Genomic DNA, 19,963 nt, shown 5'->3' on the forward strand with positions numbered 1-19,963 from the left:
AATGATCAAATAATTGGGCATGGCTGTGTTCCAATAAGAATTTATTTACAATAGCAGGCAAACAACCAGCTTTGGCTCATGGCTATAGTTTGTCTATTTCTGCTATAGAGCCCAATAAACTTAGAATTCCACTATATTGGCTCTGGTATTTAATATATGTACAAGCTTGGGAAAGGGTGACTGTCTCTGAACTATATTGTCTTCAGTATAATAAATCTACCTACTTCATAGGTGGTGGTTAGAATTAAGTAAGGTAATACATGAAAAGTGTTTAGCACAATTTCTTGTTCATGCCTAGATGAAAAATAATAGTCATTATTTGTATTAAGATAAATAACTTATCTTTCTAGAAAGTAAATTTCATATCAAAAAACATATTTGTTTCAGTATAGAGTTTTACATTTTAGAGAATAGTTAATCAAACATCTGCCAAGAAATAGCCTGATTTATTTACTCCATGTGTTGCAAGAATGATGAGAATGAATGGACCAGAACAAAACCAAGACAGAGATACTGAACCTGCCGTAGGATAGCTTCTTTATTTGCTAACTCATTTTCTAGTTTATCATTCATGTCATGTATGGAGGTAGATTCTCTCTGAGCACTGAGGTAACGCTTTTCAAGGGTCGTAATTCTTTCTTCCATATCTTCTTTTTGTGCCATGGCCTACAATTAAAATAATTTATAAAAAAAGCAAATCAGATTTTCAGATTAATTACTGTCATATTACTTAAATAAAATAGAAACATAAAAACTACTCCATTTTGAAGTAAATACTCATTCCTTTCTTTTCATTGAAAGGAATGTGAGATTTTAGGTGCATTTTCCCAACTTAGCTGTCAGAATTATTTTTATATATTCAGTTAACCAAAAGCTTTCTACTATCTAAGAATGCAGTGGAGTAGTTTTTAAAACCATCTACTGTAGAATTGGCCTTCTTGTAAGACAAGTGGCAGATAAATTAGTTCATTATGCAGTAAAATTAAGTACAATTATGAATAGAGTTGCAATTGATAAAATTGTTAAAATGGTGGCTGCAGTTTCAAATTGTAAAGCAATCTTCAAATAAACAACAAATACCATTCATATTCTTACCTTTGCATGTAAGAAAGAGGAACTCTGTGGTTAAAAAGCAGGAGGAAGGCCGGGCGCGGTGGCCCAAGCCTGTAATCCCAGCACTTTGGGAGGCCGAGGCGGGTGGATCACAAGGTCAAGAGATTGAGACCATCGTGGTCAACATGGTAAAACCCCGTCTCTACTAAAAATACGAAAAAAATTAGCTGGGCATGGTGGCGCGTGCCTGTAATTTCAGGAGGCTGAGGCAGGAAAATTGCCTGAACCCAGGAGGTGGAGGTTGCGGTGAGCCGAGATCACGCCATTGCACTCCAGCCTGGGTAACAAGGCTGTGTCAAAAAAAAAAAAAGCAGGAGGAAACAAAATAGCACATTTGGATCTTATTTACAAAAAATTTACCAATTGACTTAGAAACGTAAGGATTTACCTAGTTATATATCGTTTCAATTACATGAGTTTAGAGAAGTCAATGAACACACAAATATAGGAAAACATCCAGTGCAAGGGGAGAAAATCATGGCATTGATAATATTTTAAACAGTAATTTTTAAATAATCAAATTTGTAGATAGTAATAGGGAGATGATTTTTACCTTACTAACAGCTTACACAGAAATTTATTGGTAGTTAGATAACCTACTTTATTGACAAGATGTTGAGAGAAAATCAAGTGCAGAAGTGAGGCTCATTGGCCTGGAATCGTTTCCTGAGAATGTGGGAAGCTTCTTTGTTTAAAAATCCTGGAATGGAGGAAATAGTGATAGTTTCCTTATGTTATTATCCAGATTAATTTCATCACTTATTCCTAACCAGTGCCTTTGTCACTCTCCTACAGGGTCCAGAGCCAGTCCTGCCACATATAATAATTAGATAAGCAGACAGCCTTTCTTTCAATTTTCTTTCTTCTTTTTTTGAGATGGTAACTCTAATGGAAATATAGGTATAATAAAAAGCAAAATAAGGAATAAAATAAGTAATATCCTAATCTAATAGCAAAACATAAATTTTGTTTAAATAAAGAGAGAAAATACCAGAAGTAGTAAATAAAAGTGTTGAAATTAAAAATCTCAGGGACATGAGATGAAAACTTGAAATGAGAGCCTGTTTGTGTCTATATGTATACCATCTTTGTATGTGCCATTATTTGACTTAGAAAATTTATGTATATATATATGTAAAAATTAAGATTAATTCAAAAGTAATAGATCAGCTGGATGCAGTGGCTCACACCTGAAATCCCAGCACTTTGGAAGGCTGAGGTAGATCACTTGAGGTCAGGAGTTCAAGACCAGCCTGCCTGGTCAACATGGTAAAACCCATCTCTACTTAAAATACAAAAATCTTAGCTGGGTATTGTGGCACATGCCTGTAATCCCAGCTACTCAGAGAGGCTGAGGCACGAGAATTGCTTGAACCTGGGAGGCAGAGGTTGTAGTGACCGAGATTGCACCACTGCACTCCAGCCTGGGCGACAGGGCAAGACTCCATTTCAAAAAATACCAGTAATAGCTCTACCATGAAAATCATCATGTTGTCCCTCGCATTCTGCCCATCATAAATCAGCTCTCTCTCTCATATTTTCTGTCTTTTATTCTCCTTACCTTTACTCCACCCTGCTTGCCGAGAGAGATTCCTAAATGCTAGTCCAATCATATTGCTTACTGGTTTCAATACCTTAATTTCTTCCCCTCCATCTGCAGGGTAAAATCTGAGCTACAAAACCTGGGATAAAAACGTGGTTTTGTGACCTGATACTTCCTTACTTCTGAGTACTGGGGCTAATAATGACGCCCCAAAATTCATGTCCATTTTAACCTGTGAATGTGACCTTATGTTCAAATAAGATTTTATTGACATAATCAAGTTAAGATGAGGTCATATAGGATTAGCATAGGCCATAAATCCAATGACTGGTATTTTCATAAGGAGGGGATTTGGGGACACAGAGATATATGGGGAAGAATAAGGAAGGCAGGCAGAGACTGGAGTTATACTGCTACCAGCCAAGAATGTCAGTGATTGCCAGTAACCATTAGAAACTAGAAGGGGTGAAGAAGAAATCTCACTAGAGCCTTCAGAGAGAATATGACCCTGCAGAAACATTTCAGACTTAAAGCCTCCAAGACAATGAGTGACTAAATGATGGTTGTTTTAAGCCATCCAGTCTGTGGCAATTTGTTGTGGCAGCCCTTCAAAACTAATACACTCTGTGACTTCATGTCTACCTGGAATGTGTTTTGTCTCCTTTGTCTAGCTCAATCCTACTGACCATCAAGACCTGGTTAAAAGCTACTTGGTTAATTATGTTGATACTAAAGTGTAAATGTAAGAAATTAATCTATGAATTCAGCAAAAATTAGCCAGAGTAATTTTTAAGAAATATTATATGCATACCTCTAGATTTTAGGCATCCCAGATAACACCTACTATTTAAAAAACTACTTATTTTCACTTTTGACTTTTTCTGTTTTACATATTTTTTGTCTCAGTGATGGTAGAGTTTTTATCTTAGAGGTTCCTTTCAGAGTGCTTAAGATTGTATTCTGTCAGCTTCATTTTCAAACAGAACTCTGGGAAAATTTTGCAGCTTGAACAGAAAAGTCTAAAGCTAACCTGCATATATAAACTTCTTACTAAATTTTAAGAACAATAAAATCAATAAAAGGCATACACACATTTCTCAAGTACATGAGCATTGAAGTAGTACTTACTTGCTCCAAATGCTAGTTTGGGACACTTATTAACTCTGTTATAAGGGGTCAATGTTGCTCACCTATTCTGTGCTTCACCTTCTTCATATATAGCGTGGGTTGAGATTCTAATATGCATCACATAGCATTGTTGATAAGAATTAGAAAGTGCTTTGTATGGTGTCGCATGTAGAAAACATCCTCAATAAATAATAGCTTTTTAAAATTACTAATCACTATTATTTCCACAGTTAGATGATCTCACTCTATGACATACATTACATGCAGGGATTTTTGTATTTTGTAATTTTGGTACTGCATTTTTGATTCAGTGATTCATGTGGGAGATTCAATTTTTAACTGCAGGCTGTGTTGCCAAAAATGAACTGGATTTACAAGTCAGAGAAATAGTTTTTCCCTCTGTCATTTGAAAATTCTAAAAAAAGAAGCTTCTCTAGTCCCTAAAACTTGCTACCAAAGGAAAAAAAAAAAAAGAGAAAACAAAATAAAGTTGCAATGATCTCTTTACTTGAAGTTCATAAATTGGATTTTTTAATATCTAATAAATATAAGTCTCTGGTAACTTATATCTATTAAAGTTAAAAATATAACTACATGTTTCAGATAATAGAAAAGCCAACACTGATATGTATTTAATTCATTTAATCACATGGTGAAATTCTGAATAAATGTTAATAGGAAGTTGGAAAGATAGGATGGTTTTATTCATGAACAAAATATAATTAAAATATTCCACTGAAAATTTTAGTTATTTGCACAGCTATGTATTTAATGATATATCATTATCCATATACAATTAATAAACCTCTTGATTAAAAACTGGAGAGATAAGCTACTTTTATGAGATTGTCTATTTTTCTAATATGTGTACTGTGTCTAACTTTAATTCAACTCACCTACTCTTCATAGGCCAAAATCAATTTAAGGAGTTTTGTTTGAAGACAAAATGTAAAATAAATTTTAAATAGATTTCTTTTTTGACATAGAAAAATTACATTCTGAAGCCATCAGTAGAACATATTTATAAATTAGGTTGGTTCAAAAGTAATTGCAGTTTTTGCCATTCAAAATAATAGTTCATTTTAGATACCTTATAAATGTCCTCACATAGAAAGCAAAATACCTTTCAATTTTCATTATATGTTATTTTCTTATTTCCTAATTCCTTAATTACTACAACAAACATTTATTACCTATACAATTTATAAATCATACTATGCTAGCAATCCTATAGGAGTACCAAGAAAAAGGAGCTTCTTTTTTTTTTTAACTAAGAAACTTGCAATCTGTGTATCACAACTGTAATCCCAGACCATTGGGAGGATGAGGTGGGAGGATCTCTTGAACCCAGAAATTTGAGACCAGCATGAGCAACCTTGTGGGACCCTGTCTCTACAAAAACTACAAAAATTTTTCAGACATCCGGATGTGTGCCTGTCGTCTTAGCTGCTCCAGAGGCTGAGATGAGAGGATTGCTTGAGCCTAGGAGATCGAGGTTGCAGTGAGCTGAAAACACTATTGCACTCCAGCTTGGGCAACAGAGCGAGACTCTGTCTCTAAAATAAATAAATAAATAAATAAAAATTTAAAAAGAATAATTAAGAAAAGAAACTTGCAATCCAGTTGACCCTGTGTGACCATAGCACAGAAAAATATTATTCAGGAAAATAAAAGCTTTAAGTGTTAAGTAATCTGTTTGCTAAGTATATGATTTTCACATCTTCTTGCTTATTGGAAAAAATGACCAAAATATTGATTATTTAGAGGACAGTTATATTGTAGATGCATTTTTATGATAGTTGCTATCACTGAGTAAATTATTACACTGTGCTTATTTTGGAAGCAGTTCATAGCGGAAGAAGCACAGGTTTTGAAGCCATGCTAATCTTGTTTCTCTTTGGTGCTGGTGGGGAGGGAACTGCACAGGCCTTTGGCAAGTTACTTTATCTCACTGAACCTTATCGTTTTTATCTGAGAAAAATGGAGATAATAATTAGTATTTCCCCTTTTTGGCAATTGTGAGGAATTAGAGAAATTCTATGTAATACACCGGTAATAGTTTTCACATGTGACTGGTCCTTAAACAATCTTTCACAAACCAGGGGCCTGTGTCTTAAGACCGGAATATTTCAGAAGCAGTTTATTTAGCTTTCACACACTGCCGTGTGTGTGTGTGTGTGTGTGTGTGTGTGTGTATACAAAAAAAAAAGGTGATGCATACAGTAATGCAGGCGGAGTATAGGCCCTTTCACAGGTCTCATCAACGCAATCACTTCCTACTGTCTTGCACCTGGCACTTAATACTTTTCCATTGCCAGCATGGCTCTGAAAACATTTGTGTTCACAACTGCCCTTCAAAGGTGGATAACAAGATATATTCCTTTCTCACAAAACTCTTCTAAAATATATCTATGTAGAAATGATGGGGCTGATAATAATGGTTGTATTTAAAAATAATTCCATGTGAAAGGAGAACGTTATGACCATTAGAATGGATCCCCAATAAAAGTACACCTGGCATCAGAGGAGTGACATTTTCCATCTGACTGTGTGCTTTGTTATCTACATTCAGAGATTATCAGCATCAAGAAGTCATTTTTAAATGGGCAGTAAGAAAATGGGAATTGGATCCTGGACCTTACCTCTAAGTGATGCTGGACTAGATAAGCATTAATAGAGCAGTGAGTACTAAAATGAAAGGAAATCAGCTAAACCTCCAGAACCAAGAGAATGAAGACAGAGAGAATGAGCAACAGATGAAGAAGTGAGCCTGGTGATTTGATAGCCAGATATCCTAGTGATTCCTTAACAGGAAATGGAAGAGGGGTTAATCTGCCTTTACTTTATGAATTCTCTGAATTTGAATTGTGGGGAGTAGTGAAGAGGAGAGATGCATCCATGAACTATTAATTCATAAAAGTTGTACCATTATCTGTGCTACAGTGGAGCAGTCTACCACTTCATGGTTCACCTACCTTTTTGTTTTGTTTTGCTAATAGGCATTGTTTTAGTACATATTATGATATCATTCATACTTTCTGATATTTACTTATAAATATCTATTCTTTCAACAAATATTTTTTGAGTGTCTATAATACAATCAATAGCTGTGTAGGTATTCTGAAGACAGCAGTGAACAAAACAAGAACAAAAAATCCTACCCTTATAGATCTTTACAAATAGTTGGGGAGGGAGGCATATGATAAACAAGTTTATCAGTTAAATATATATTTTGTCAGATGACGGAAGTCATGTGAGATGTTTATTTAATCAAAAAGAGAAAGAGAGTGTATATGTGCAAAACCAAGTTCTGGGGACACTTCACTTAGAAAACGATATTGAGCAAAGGCAAAGGGAAAATAAAATGCAACAAAACAGGTCTGGCTTGCTTAAGAGGTCACTCCAGTTGAGCAGTGTGTGTGAGATAGTAGATGGTCTCTAAGATGTCAGGAAGGTCATAGTGGAGAGATTGTATATGGCTTTTAGACCACTGTAAGGGCTTTGATATTACTATAAGTAAAAAATGTAGTCATTAAAAGTCATTTAAGCAGAAAAGTGACATGAACTGACTTACAGGCAGGCTGCTCAAGCTGCTGTGTTGAGCATAGACTGAGGTGAGCTGAAAGCATGAGCAGGAAGACCAGGCAACAGACTATTGAAATAATCCAGTGAGAGATAGTGATTGTGTAGGAAAAGAAAAAGCCATGAAAATTCTAAGAAGAGGTCCGATTATGAATAGTTTGAAATTGCAGATAACAGGATTTACTGCTGAATCAAACTGAGTGGGTGAAAGGAAAGACCTTAAGGACATCACCAATTAGGTACATAGAATAGGGCCAACTTGATGAAGAAACAGCAAATTATATACAAAAGATATTTTAAAAAGGTAAAAATATATTATTTAAAAGAATATGTAAAAATGAAAAAGGGAGTCAGAAAATACAATTTCCACAAATATAAATAATTTTCTTTTTATTTGTGAGTGAAAAGTTGAAAAAGTGAAAAGATTCTAAACTTTCACCTGAGCAGGTACAATGAATGATTTGACAGTGTTACAAATCAAACATTTCCTAGTACCTTTTGTAGTAACTTAAAGTACTGTCTTTTTTCACTTGATCTTAGCCAAGAGGCTGAGAAGTGATTTAAGTACATTTTTTTAAGTATAAGAAGGAACTTTAAGTCTAACAGGAATGCAATATGTAGACAAAGAAAGGTTATGTTATATATATATGTGTGTGTGTGTGTGTGTGTGTGTGTACATGTATATTCAGAGATGTACATTCACATTCATAAACATAAAGCCAAAATAAGCAATGAAACAATTTAAAGTATTTTTTTAGTATTCCTATATGCTAAGAGTATAGCAATTCATGATTCATACCATATTTAGGATTATTTAAAATTAAAACTTAGATTTAGAATATTGTATTAACAGCTTCAGAATGTCTTTGTTATATCAGAGACTTGATATTACACATTTCTTTCCATATATATAAAGCATTCATAAAGTAAACGATTTTTGCCTTATCGAACAAGTTTCATAACTAATATAATGCATGCAAAAGTAAAAGTATGGTCTTTTGAGAAGTAAAAAGTATATGGTCATTATGGGAAATTATGGAAACAGCACCTCAGAAGCAGAATTCAGAAATCAAAGACTGAATGTGACGTGAATCACTTACCTCCCTAATGTCCCTTTGATACTTGGTGTTCATTTCTTCTGTTTTAATGAGATCCTTTCTTGCTGTCTCTGCTTCCTGCTCCACCTCTCCCACCCGGGAAGAAAGGGCTGCTAAACGTTCTTTCATCTGGGCCATTTCATAGTTTTGCTTTTCAAGTAATTCTTGTAGTTCAACTATTTGACTAGTGTCATCAGTTGAGTCTATAGAACCATTGGACAAACGCTGCAGGAATAGAAAAAAAATGGCACTAAAGAATTCACATCTTTTTTTTTTTTTTTTTTTTTTTTTTTTTTTTGAGACGGAGTTTCGCTCTTGTTACTCAGGCTGGAGTGCAATGGCGCAATCTCGGCTCACCGCAACCTCCGCCTCCTGGGTTCAGGCAATTCTCTTGCCTCAGCCTCCCGAGTAGCTGGGATTACAGGCACGCACCACAGTGCCCAGCTAATTTTTTGTATTTTTAGTAGAGACGGGGTTTCACCATGTTGACCAGGATGGTCCCGATCTGCTGACCTCGTGATCCACCCGCCTCGGCCTCCCAAAGTGCTGGGATTACAGGCTTGAGCCACCGCGCCCGGCCCAAGAATTCACATCTTTAAAATTTAAAATGAACTTAAATAAATGAAACTGACACTGCTTTCACACTGAGAAATAAGAACTTCTGAAAAGAACTAGTTTTGCCAGAAAACTAAGTTTCTGAGAAAACTGTTAACTAACATTAAAATATGAAGGTAGATCAGTATTTTTCAAACAGTTTAATAGATGTATTTGAACTGAAAACTATACTACTCTCTATATGTATATAAAACATAGCATAAAACACTGATTCATCTATCCTAAACATTTAAGTATCAGCTACCGTTTTATCAATTAGATATATAACTTACTATCAATTTACAATATTATATTGATATAACACCACATTATTTTTAACTAATAGGTAAGAACTTATAAAATGTGCAATGTTAAAATTTATGTTCAAGATCCTTTGTAAATTTTTAAGTTTTATTTTCAGTGATGCCCAGAAAAAGAACTTACCAAATATTTTTTGTTAAAGATTATTCCTGTTGTGAATCTGACCTAGCTGGAACAAACAGTATAGAAAAGTCTTAATTTCTATATTACTGTTAACATAAAAATCACGTGGCCAGCATGGTGGCTCACACCTGCAATCCCAGTACTTTAGGAGGCCTAGGTGGGCAGATCACAAGGCCAGGAGATGGAGACCAGCCTAGCTAACACAGTGAAACCCTGTCTCTACTAAAAATACGAAAAATTAGCCAGGCGTGGTGGCATGGCCTGTAGTAACAGCTACTCTGGAGGCAAAGGCAAGCGAATCACTTGAACCCGGGAGGCAGAGGTTGCAGTGAGCGGAGATAGTGCCACTACACTCCATCCTGGTGACAAAGCAAGACTCTGTCTCAAAAAATAAAATTAAATTAAATTAAAAAGTGTGTGCACAGAACTAACAGGAAGGAGGGTGGAAAACATTAAATATTTTGTGAGCTGATTTTTCTACTTTCTGGAAGGACTGCCTAGAAACCAGAGATTTCTGAAAGTATGTCTTCAGAAGTATGCCCTACAGCTAAAGTCTAAAATATATAAACAATCCAAACAGTGCAATGGGAAGAAAACAAATCCCCAGATTAACAGGCAAGAGATCTGAATAAACATTTTTCAAAAGAAGACACACAAATAACCAGAGGATATATGAAAAAATGCTCAAAATCACAATGCATCAGGTAAATACAAATTAAAACCACAATGAGATATCACTTAATACTTGTTAGAATGGCTATCAGCAAAAAGCAAGTAAGTGTTGGTAAGAGATTAAGAATGTGGGAAAAGGGAACCCTTGTACACTACTGACAAAAATGTAAATTAGTATAGCCACTATGGAAAAAAAAATGAGAGTCCCTCAAAAAATTAAAATTATCCTATGATCCAGAAATCTCACTTCTGGGTATATAACAAAAGAAATTAAAATCAGTGTGTTGAAAAGATATCTGCACTTCCATGTTCAATGCAGAATTATTTACAATAGCCAAAATGCAAATCAGCCTAAGTGTCTATCAATGGATGAATGGGTAATGTGGTATACATACACACTGAAATACTATTCAGCTGCTAAAAAGAAGGAAATTCTCTCATTTGTGACAATATGAATGAACCTGGTGGACAGTACGCTAAGTGAAATAAGCCAGGCACAGAAAGACAAATACTTCTTGATTTCGATTATCTGTAGAATCTAAAAGAGTCAAACTCATAGAAGTTGAGAGTAGAATGGTGGTTGCCAGAGGCTGGAAAAAGAGGAAGGCTGTGATTAGTAAATGGGAGATGTTAGTCAAAGAGTAAAACGTTTCAGTTATACTTTAAGAATTATGGTCTACTACACAGCATGATGACTATAGTTAATAAAAATACATTGAAAGAAGAGTAAATTTTAAGTGTTCTCACCACAAAAATGATAAGTAGGTGAGTGATGGATATATTAATTAACTTGTTTGAATCATTCTACATTATATACATATATCAAAACATTACATTGTGTACCATGAAATATACGACTATTATTTGTCAGTTAAAAATTAAGAGGCCAGGTACTGTGGCTTGCTCTTTTAATCCTAGTGCTTTGGGAGGCCGAGGCAGGAGACTGCTTGAGGCCAGGAATTTGAGACCAGCCTGGGTGACATAGTAAGACCTCATCTCTAGAAAAAAGATTAAAAAAAATCAGAACATTAGGATGTGGTGGCATACACATGTAGTCCTAGCTGCTCGAGAGGCTGAGGCAAAAGGATGGCTTGATCCCAGGAGTTTGAGGCTGCAGTGAGCCATGATCATGCCACAGCACTCCAGCATGAGCAACAGAACCATAAGGCGGAAGGAATGAAGGAAGGAAGGAAGGAAGGAAGGAAGGAGGGAGGGAGGGAGGGAGGGAGGGAGGGAGGGAGGGAAGGAAGGAAGGAAGGAAGGAAGGAAGGAAGGAAGGAAGGAAGGAAGGAAGGAAGGAAGGGGTTACATGTGGTTGCTTGCTCTTGTAATCCCAGTGCTTTGTGAGGCTGGGTGGGAGGATCACTTGAGGGAGGGAGCAAGGGAGAGAGGGAGCATAGGAAGGAATGGAGGGAGGGAGGGAGGGAGGGAAAGGGCTACATGTGGTGGCTTGCTCTTGTAATCCTAGTGCTTTGTGAGGCTGGGGTGGGAGGATCACTTGAGGCCAGGAGTTTGAGACCTGCCTGGGCAACATGGGGAGACTCCATCTCTAAAAAAAAATGAAAAACCCGAAAAATTAGCCAGGTGCAGTGGTGTACACCTATAGTCTCAGCAACTAGGGAGGCAGAGGTGGGAGGATTGCTTGAGCCTGGGAGGTCCAGGCTGCAGTGAGCCATGACTGTACTATCTCACTCTAGCATTTCAGCCTGAGTGACAGAGTGAGACTCTGACAAAAGAAAAAAAAAGTATGCTCCATAGCCTAGCTACCGTGGAGTTTTGTGGTGAGGACAGTACAGCAATTTGAGAGAAACAACTAAGAGAAAAAGAATGTAAGAAGAAACAGGAAAGTACAGAGAAAATTAAACGGAAGTATAGTCATTTCTGCTCATTTTGAGCACTTGTTTAAAAGCATGACTTTGTTTCAACATGATAGATATATTAGGAAACAATTTCAATGTAATGTAAAGTGTGTATGTGTGCATGCATGTGTGTGTGTGTGTGTGCACTCACGTACCTGCATTTTAATATGCAATTTTCTTCCTAAGCAGCACTGGCTAAATACAGAAAACTACATTTGGCTGAAGGAAAAACAAGCCACGTAGGAACACTTAGAATACACAAATGCCCGTTCCTCAAACATCTAAAACTGACCTCAGTTCCCCATATACCTTAAAAAATTTGCCCATCTGCACCTGTGTTACAACTTCCTGTTGATTTCAGAAATCGTTTCTTCTACCATTTCACCATAAAGTAAAGCCTTCAAGTCTTCTAACACTCACTTCCACAAGCAAACTTCAGCTCTTTTTCAGGGTTAAAAAAAATACTTATCACTATATTTATGCAATTTCCAACCATTTAACGTGTGTTAAAACTGTTACTATTTTTATTAGTTTTTTTACATTTTAATGTGACACTAATAAAAGTTTTTAATGTTGTGCCATAAACCTCATTTCCCCATAAGCCCATCTTTTTTATTGCACAATATGCATAGCTCATGATTTTTAGGAATGCAAATGACATAGAGCAGATTGGACTACAGAAGAATGGGAAGAACAGAAAGCATCATGAAAGCAGCGTGAGAAAGATAAAACACAGAAAAAGGAAATGCAGGCAAACGGCAAGAGGTACTGATAAGTCCAATAACCTAATAAAATGTGAGAGTGTGGATAAATAGCTGAGTGAATCAAAATTAAAAGAGCAGAGAAAGATAGAGACAATTGTCTTTTTAAAGTTGACTAGAGGTATTTCCCAATGTGAGGAGGTAGAAGTTCTATTAAATCTTACACTTGTCTGGTTACTTGTAGCTTGTATACAGAGTTTGAAGATATTTAAAATTATGGCAAACCTGTCCAAAATCATATCTGTTATCTCAAATTTGGAAATAACAAGCTGGCAACTGGTTCTATCCTTCTTCCGTAGTCCAGATATTAGATGCTGCCTAATGATTATAAACTGGCCTTTCTGAGTTCAATGTACAGATAGCTGTGTAATGTAGAAGTTCACAATTCTCTTCCTCTAGGAGCAATTCCTAGAGAAATGCTCAGCTCTGATCCTTCAACCAGCAACATCGCCACCAGAAAGAAGAGAGATTAAAAGGGGGATGTGATCAATGAATGGCAGTAGAAACTCCAACATTCCTACATATTCGTAATATCACTTACCACTTTTATTAAATAGAGTTTGGTACCCACAATACAGCAGTTCTATGTTCAGATATGGGACGATATCTTCAAAGAATTAAGTCTGTAGATTCAACTTGTATCTTAAGAGATAATTTAGTAACCAACACTAACTCCTTGGCAATGTTTACATACTATAAATAAAACTATAATGCAATCATACTAAATAATTCAAAAACAGTTCTTAAAAATAGGAGAAACTATTGTATTCTTGGGGTAAACAAATATAACTTGATATGTTAATACAATGAAAAAAAACACATTACTGAGCCTTCCAATAAAATGAATGAATCGCAAAAAAGTATGCTGAGAAAAAGAAGCTAGATGCAAAGAGTACATAATGTGTGATTCAATTAATATAAAATTCTAGAAAAGACCATTCAAATCTATAATGCCAGGAAAGCAGATTGATTGTTGCCTGGGCTAAGAGGTGGAATGCGGGAGGTGTGGGGTTGACTTCCAGGGGGCATTAGAGTACTTTTAAGGGTTATGAGGATGTTCTTTATCTTGATTCAGATGCTTACGGAGGCATATATATTTATCCACATTGACAGAATTGTGCACTTAAATTGTATGTTCATTGTACGGTAATAAATTTGCTTTTTTAAAAAACTACAAAAACCATGAAAAATAAATTTTTATTTTGAAAAATGTTTTATAGAATTAAAAATTATATTTAAGATTCTAGAGGTCTAAAGAATTTTGGAGAAATTGAGACTCAGGTAATCACATAGAGTTGATCTGAATTAAAAGGCAGAACTTTTATTCCCAGTTTAGTTAATTTAGTTAATTTACCCCATTTAATTTAAATGGGCTCCAGGTAAGATAAATTTAACTAACTATAGATAGTAATCAGACAATTAAAATAAAACATTTTTAAATGTTAACTTTTTAAATTACATTAAGCAGTAAATGTTCACTGCATAGTCTTTATGTTATTCTGTTGGGATTATCCATGAGAAGATTTTAAAACTCAATTTTTATTCTGTCATGTTTATGAAACTTTTATTTGTAAAAAAAAATAATCTTAATTTTTATCACTAAATATATTGTATAGTAAGCTTACTATATGTCTTAATATCAGAATAGAAAGTTATATTAAAACTGTGATTTATATCTTATAAAAAGAATATCTTGTTTTTGTTCCAAACCATTATTACCCTGACATGCCTTTAAAATAAATTGTGGAACTTTAAATGACAAATGGCAATATTAAAAGTCAATACTTATTTTAAGCAGCATTACTGGGATATAATTTACATGCCATAAAATGCACCCTTTAAACATGCAAAGTTAAGTAGAGTTTAGTATACTTACAAGATGTGCAAATATCAACAGAAGTTAATCTCGCATTTTTTCACCCCTAGTGGAAATCTCATACTTATTAGCAGTCACTCACACACCTCCAGCCCCAGACAATCACTAACTACATTCTGTCATACAAATTTGTTGTTCTGGACTTTTCACGTAAGTGGAGTCGCTGAACATGTGTTCTCTCATGACTAGTTTTATGCACTGAGCATGGTGTTTTTGAATTTTATTCAAGTACTGTGGCATGTATCCATACTGAATTTCTATTATTGCTGAATAGTATGCCATCATGGGGATATACTACATGCTATTTATATATTCATCAGTTGATAGACATTAAGGTTGTGCCTACCTTTTGGCTACTATAAATAATTGTCATAAACTTTTGTATATAAGTTTTTATGTGGACAAATGTTTTCAGACAAATGGATTCCTAGGAATAGAATTGCTGGACCATATGGTAATTCTATCTTTAACAAGTTGAGGAACTGTTTTCCAAAGTGGTTGCACTATTTTACATTCCTACCAGCAATGTATGTTCTAATTTTCCACATCTTCACCAAAACTTATTATCTTTTTAGCTATTCTAGTGAGTGCGGAGTGATATTTCCTTGTGGTTTGAATTTGCATTTCCTAATGACTAATGACATTGGACATCTTTTCAGGTACTTATCATCCATTTGTATATATTATTTGGAGAAATGTCTATTCAAATGATTGGGCTTCATATTAATTGGATTTAAATATATTTTTATTGATTTATATGAATTTTTGACATATATTTTTACCCAAGTCTTTCATCAAACATATGGCTTGCAAATACTTTCTTTCAATTTTGTAGATTATCTTTTCACTTTCTTTCATGATGGTGCTGTTTGAATTTCAAAAGATTTTAAGAAAGTCCAATTTATCTTTTTTTCATGGCTTGTGCTTTGGGTGTCATTTATAAAAAATCAATTTCCAACACAAGTTCATAAAGATATTCAATTTGTTAAAACAGTAAAAAGTATATATTTGAAATTATTAATTATCAAATGCAATAAAGACTTGCAGGTTAAAATTTAAAATATATAAATTTTTACTCATTCATAAATATTTATTGAACACTTTGTGTAAGATGGAAGATAATTAGGTTTTAGAATTTTTTTAAAGGTGATAATACATTTTTGACATCAAAGCAATTCTATGAAGAAGAGAATATACAAATAAACAAGCATATGCATTGCAATTAAGTATTATCATATATTTTTATTTTGCTTTATATTTAGCTTGTGAGAGCAGAGAATATCTTTGTAATATTCTTTGAGTTAGGTCTTAAAAGATGATTAATTATATTTCAAGTAAGGGAAGGGAGAGGAGTACTTATTCCAGGAACAAAAAATAACATGAGCAAAGGGAGGGAGGTGGACATTCCCTGCAGAATGATTGCGAATAATAATTCCCTCTGAATAATTATCCTGTATTCAGAGCAGAAAATATGTGCTATAAGGAAATGGTAAGATATGAGACTTGAAAGGGAAGGCCAGCATAGATTACAATGCCCTTTGTTTTTCCATACTGAATAAACTTTGGGTACCACATAGAATGACAGAGAGCTGTCAAAGGTGTTTGAACAGAGAAGTAACATGTAAAACTCTGCAGGTAAGCTGCAACTCTCTCATAAACCTGGTAATTCAGATAAACCCTTTCCTATCTGTAATGGACAATTTTTGTTTGTTCAATATCCATTTTTCTTTTTCCCACTTTTTCACAGCTAGAGTTGCCAGATGAAATAGAAAATGTACACTTAGATTCCTTCAATAAACAATGAAAAACTCAAGTATAAAGATGTCACATGCAGTATTTGGGTCAAGCTTCCACTAGGGGAATTGATTATACAAAGAAAGAATTGAGCTAAAACCTGCAATACAAGAATAAATCATGCAGTTATCTGGCAGAGGAAACAGAAATATCAAAGACAAAGAGACACAAGTGGGTTCTGGATTTTCAGGGAGACCAGTGTTGCTAGCTAGAATCGACTAAATAAAGCAAAAGGGTGGGAGTGGATATAGATGGAAATAAGATGTGGGTTCTTGAGATCATTTTAAGACTGGCTTTTACTCAAGGTGATATGAAAACTATAGGAAGATGTTGAGCAGAGGAGTAGCATGATTTCACTTACATTTTCAATGGATCCTCAGTCCTCTTATAAAAGACAGGACAAACAATGAATTCAAGAAAATAAATTAAGAGGTGAAAGATTATGCTGGCTTAGACCAGGGTAATAGAACTAAAGGTTATAAAATGGGTCATATTCTTTGAATGGATTGAATGTGATATGTGACAAGAAGCATAGACTCAAGGATGACTGCAAGATTTGTACAATTAGAAAGATGTAGTTATTTTTTGAGAAGAGAAAATTTATAAGAGAAGCAGATTTGTGGTGAGGATGCGGCAAAATCATGGACTGGGTTTTGAAAACAAAGTTTAAAATGACTTATTAAATGTCAAAGTAAAGGTGTCAGGCAGGAAACTGTATGAGCTCACAGTAAAGAGTAGTGAGTATGTGGTTGTTTTCTGCAAGCAGTTATAACACTGGATGAGATAATCTGTGGAGTGAAGTAGGGGATCATCAAAGATGACTAAGAATATCTTTGTAGAACTCTCTTCTGTTGTTACTTTATCAGAGAGGTCTTTCACCCCTGCCATATTATATATTTACAAAATATGTTTGCTGTCTATCTCACCTACCAAAATACATATTCATAAAATTTCTATCTCTATTAAAAGTTTAAATTTTGATCTATATATTCTTGTACACTCAACTGCAGCAATACAGTTTTCATATTTGGCTGTCAAATAGACTTTCCAAACTCAATATGTTTAAAACATGTGTTCAAAAAGTGTTTCTCCTCCAAATCTGTTTTGCCTTAATTCATTCTCAACTCAATTAGTGACAACTCCAGTTTTTCACTTTCTCCAAAAGTGGTTGACTCATCCTGAGTTCACCCTTTTCCTCCCATCTTTTATACAATCTATTAGAAAAACTCTGTCATGACCTCCCCCATTGTTACTCTTGTCTAGGTCATCTACTCTCCTTTGAATCACTGTAACAACCTTGTAACTGCTCCTTTGTTTCTAACCTTATTTCTTATTTTCCTTGTAATAGCAGTCAGACTGGTAAAAGAATGAAAATAGTTCTTATACCATGGTGATCCTGTTATACTGTAGATAAATCAATATTCCCATGATAAATTTTAATAATTATCAGAAATGTAAAACATGGAAATGTCCCACATAACAGCATGAAATAAACATGTTAATTATTGATAGAGAAAAACATTTATCTGTCAAATTCTTAAATTATCTGTATAGTCTGAACATGTGTATTTATTATTTTCTTTAGAGAAACCCATCAACTGAAAGCTTTCAAATGTTTTTATTTTATAATCTCTAAAATAACACTGGAGTGGATCTATCTTCCTGGATGAATCATAAGTAGTCCTTTTAGATGTGTAAATATAAGTCAAGTAGGCTCCCACATCCAAAGGAAGGATATTTAATAGAATCCTAACAAAAGGTGCCTCTTCTACTATGTGGCACATATGCACCATGGAATACTGTGCAGCCATAAAAAATGATGAGTTCATGCCCTTTGCAGGGACATGGATGAAGCTGGAAACCAACATTCTCAGCAAACACACAGAACAGAAAAACAAATATTGCATGCTCTCACTCATAAGTGAGTGTTGAACTATGAGCACACATGGACATAGGGAGGGGAACATCATACACTGGGGTCTGTCTGGGGTTGGGAGACTAGGGGGAGGATAGCAGGAGGAGGGAGAACTGGGGAGGGATAACATTAGAAGAAACACCTAATGTAGATGACAGGGGAATGGAAGCAGCAAACCACCAAGGCATGTGTATATATACGAAACAAACCTGCATGTTCTGCACATGTACCTCCAAACTTAAAGTATAATAAAAAAAGAGAGAGGAGGAGGAAGATATTTGACATAATCACCAGGAAATTTCAGGAGGGAGAGGAAAAAACAGATTGCTCCCCTTTCAATTGTGAAGTTCAATATTTTTCTAAATTCTCTGGTAGACTAAGACAATTGACTGGATCACAAGGAGTTCCAGGAGTCCGCAAGGAGAACGTACCATGAGGGAAGGAAGGGTATGAATTTAAACTAGGGTCCAACACCGGGTGGTGGTTCTGGCATGGAATCTGGAGGACCTTCCTGGCTCAGTCATCTTGAATTTGGGAACATGGGTATAAACCTAAACTTCAACTTCAAATTTGGAGAATAGAAAATTCTTCCTGAAGAATCACTTCCATAGAGGTTTTCACTACTGCTGGTGGAACCTCCAAACTAGGCCATTTACTGGCATAGGATAGTTTCATTCAATCATTCATTCATTCATTGTACTTTAAGTTCTGGGGTACATGTGCAGATCATGCAGATTTGCTCCATAGGTATACATGTGCCATGGTAGTAGTTTGCTGCATCCATCACCTGTCATCTACATTAGGTATTTCTCCTAATGCTATCCCTCCCCTATCCCCCCATTCCCTGCTATTCTTCCCCTAGTCCCTTAACTCCCAGGCCCCTCCCTGGGAGGGTGTGTGATGTTCCCCTCCCTGTGTCCATGTGTTCTTTGTTCAACACCCACTTATAAGTGAGGACATGTGGTGTTTGGTTTTCTACTCTTGTGTCAGTTTGCTGAGAATGATGGTTTCCAATTTTATCCATGTCCCTGCAAAGGACAGGAACTCATTCTTTTTTATGGCTGCATAGTTTTCCATGGGGCAAATGTGCCACATTTTCTTTATCCAGTCTATCATTGATGGGCATTTGGGTTGGTTCCAAGTCTTCGCTATTGTGAATGGTGCCACAATAAACATATGTGTATATGCATCTTTTATAATAGAATGATTCATAATCATTTGGGTATATACCCAGTAATGGGATTGCTGGAAAAAATGGTATTTCTATCTAGTTCCTTGAGGAATTGCCACACTGTCTTCCACAATAGTGGAATTAATTTATACTCCATCAACAGTATAAAAGTGTTCCTATTTCTTCACATCCTCTCCAGCATCTGTTTTCTCCTAATTTTTTAATGATTGCCATTCTAACTGGCGTGAGGTGGTATCTTAATGTGGTTTTGATTTGCATTTCTCTAATGACCAATGATGATGAGCTAGTTTTCATATGTTTGGTGGCTGCATAAATGTCTTCTTTTGAAAAATGTCTGTTTATATCCTTTGCCCACTTTTTGATGGGGTTGTTTGGATAGTTTCATTTGGCCTC

At 35.2% G+C, this 19,963-nt stretch overlaps 1 protein-coding gene across 50 annotated transcripts in view; it reads right to left on the reverse strand.

Annotated features, from left to right (window-relative positions):
• Window positions 1-19,963, reverse strand: part of PPFIA2 (PPFI scaffold protein A2) — a 506,309-nt gene that overhangs the window by 118,614 nt on the left and 367,732 nt on the right. For all 50 annotated transcript variants that reach the window (XM_078336983.1, XM_078336985.1, XM_078336982.1 and 47 more), the window contains 2 exons: window positions 8,467-8,688; window positions 520-666 (listed from right to left, as the gene is read on the reverse strand). In XM_078336983.1, the coding sequence (XP_078193109.1) occupies window positions 520-666; window positions 8,467-8,688 (369 nt within the window). The remainder of the gene's footprint in view (window positions 1-519; window positions 667-8,466; window positions 8,689-19,963) is intronic.

Source organism: Callithrix jacchus, chromosome 9, assembly GCF_049354715.1.
Source record: "Callithrix jacchus isolate 240 chromosome 9, calJac240_pri, whole genome shotgun sequence".
Lineage (NCBI taxonomy): Eukaryota > Metazoa > Chordata > Mammalia > Primates > Cebidae > Callithrix > Callithrix jacchus.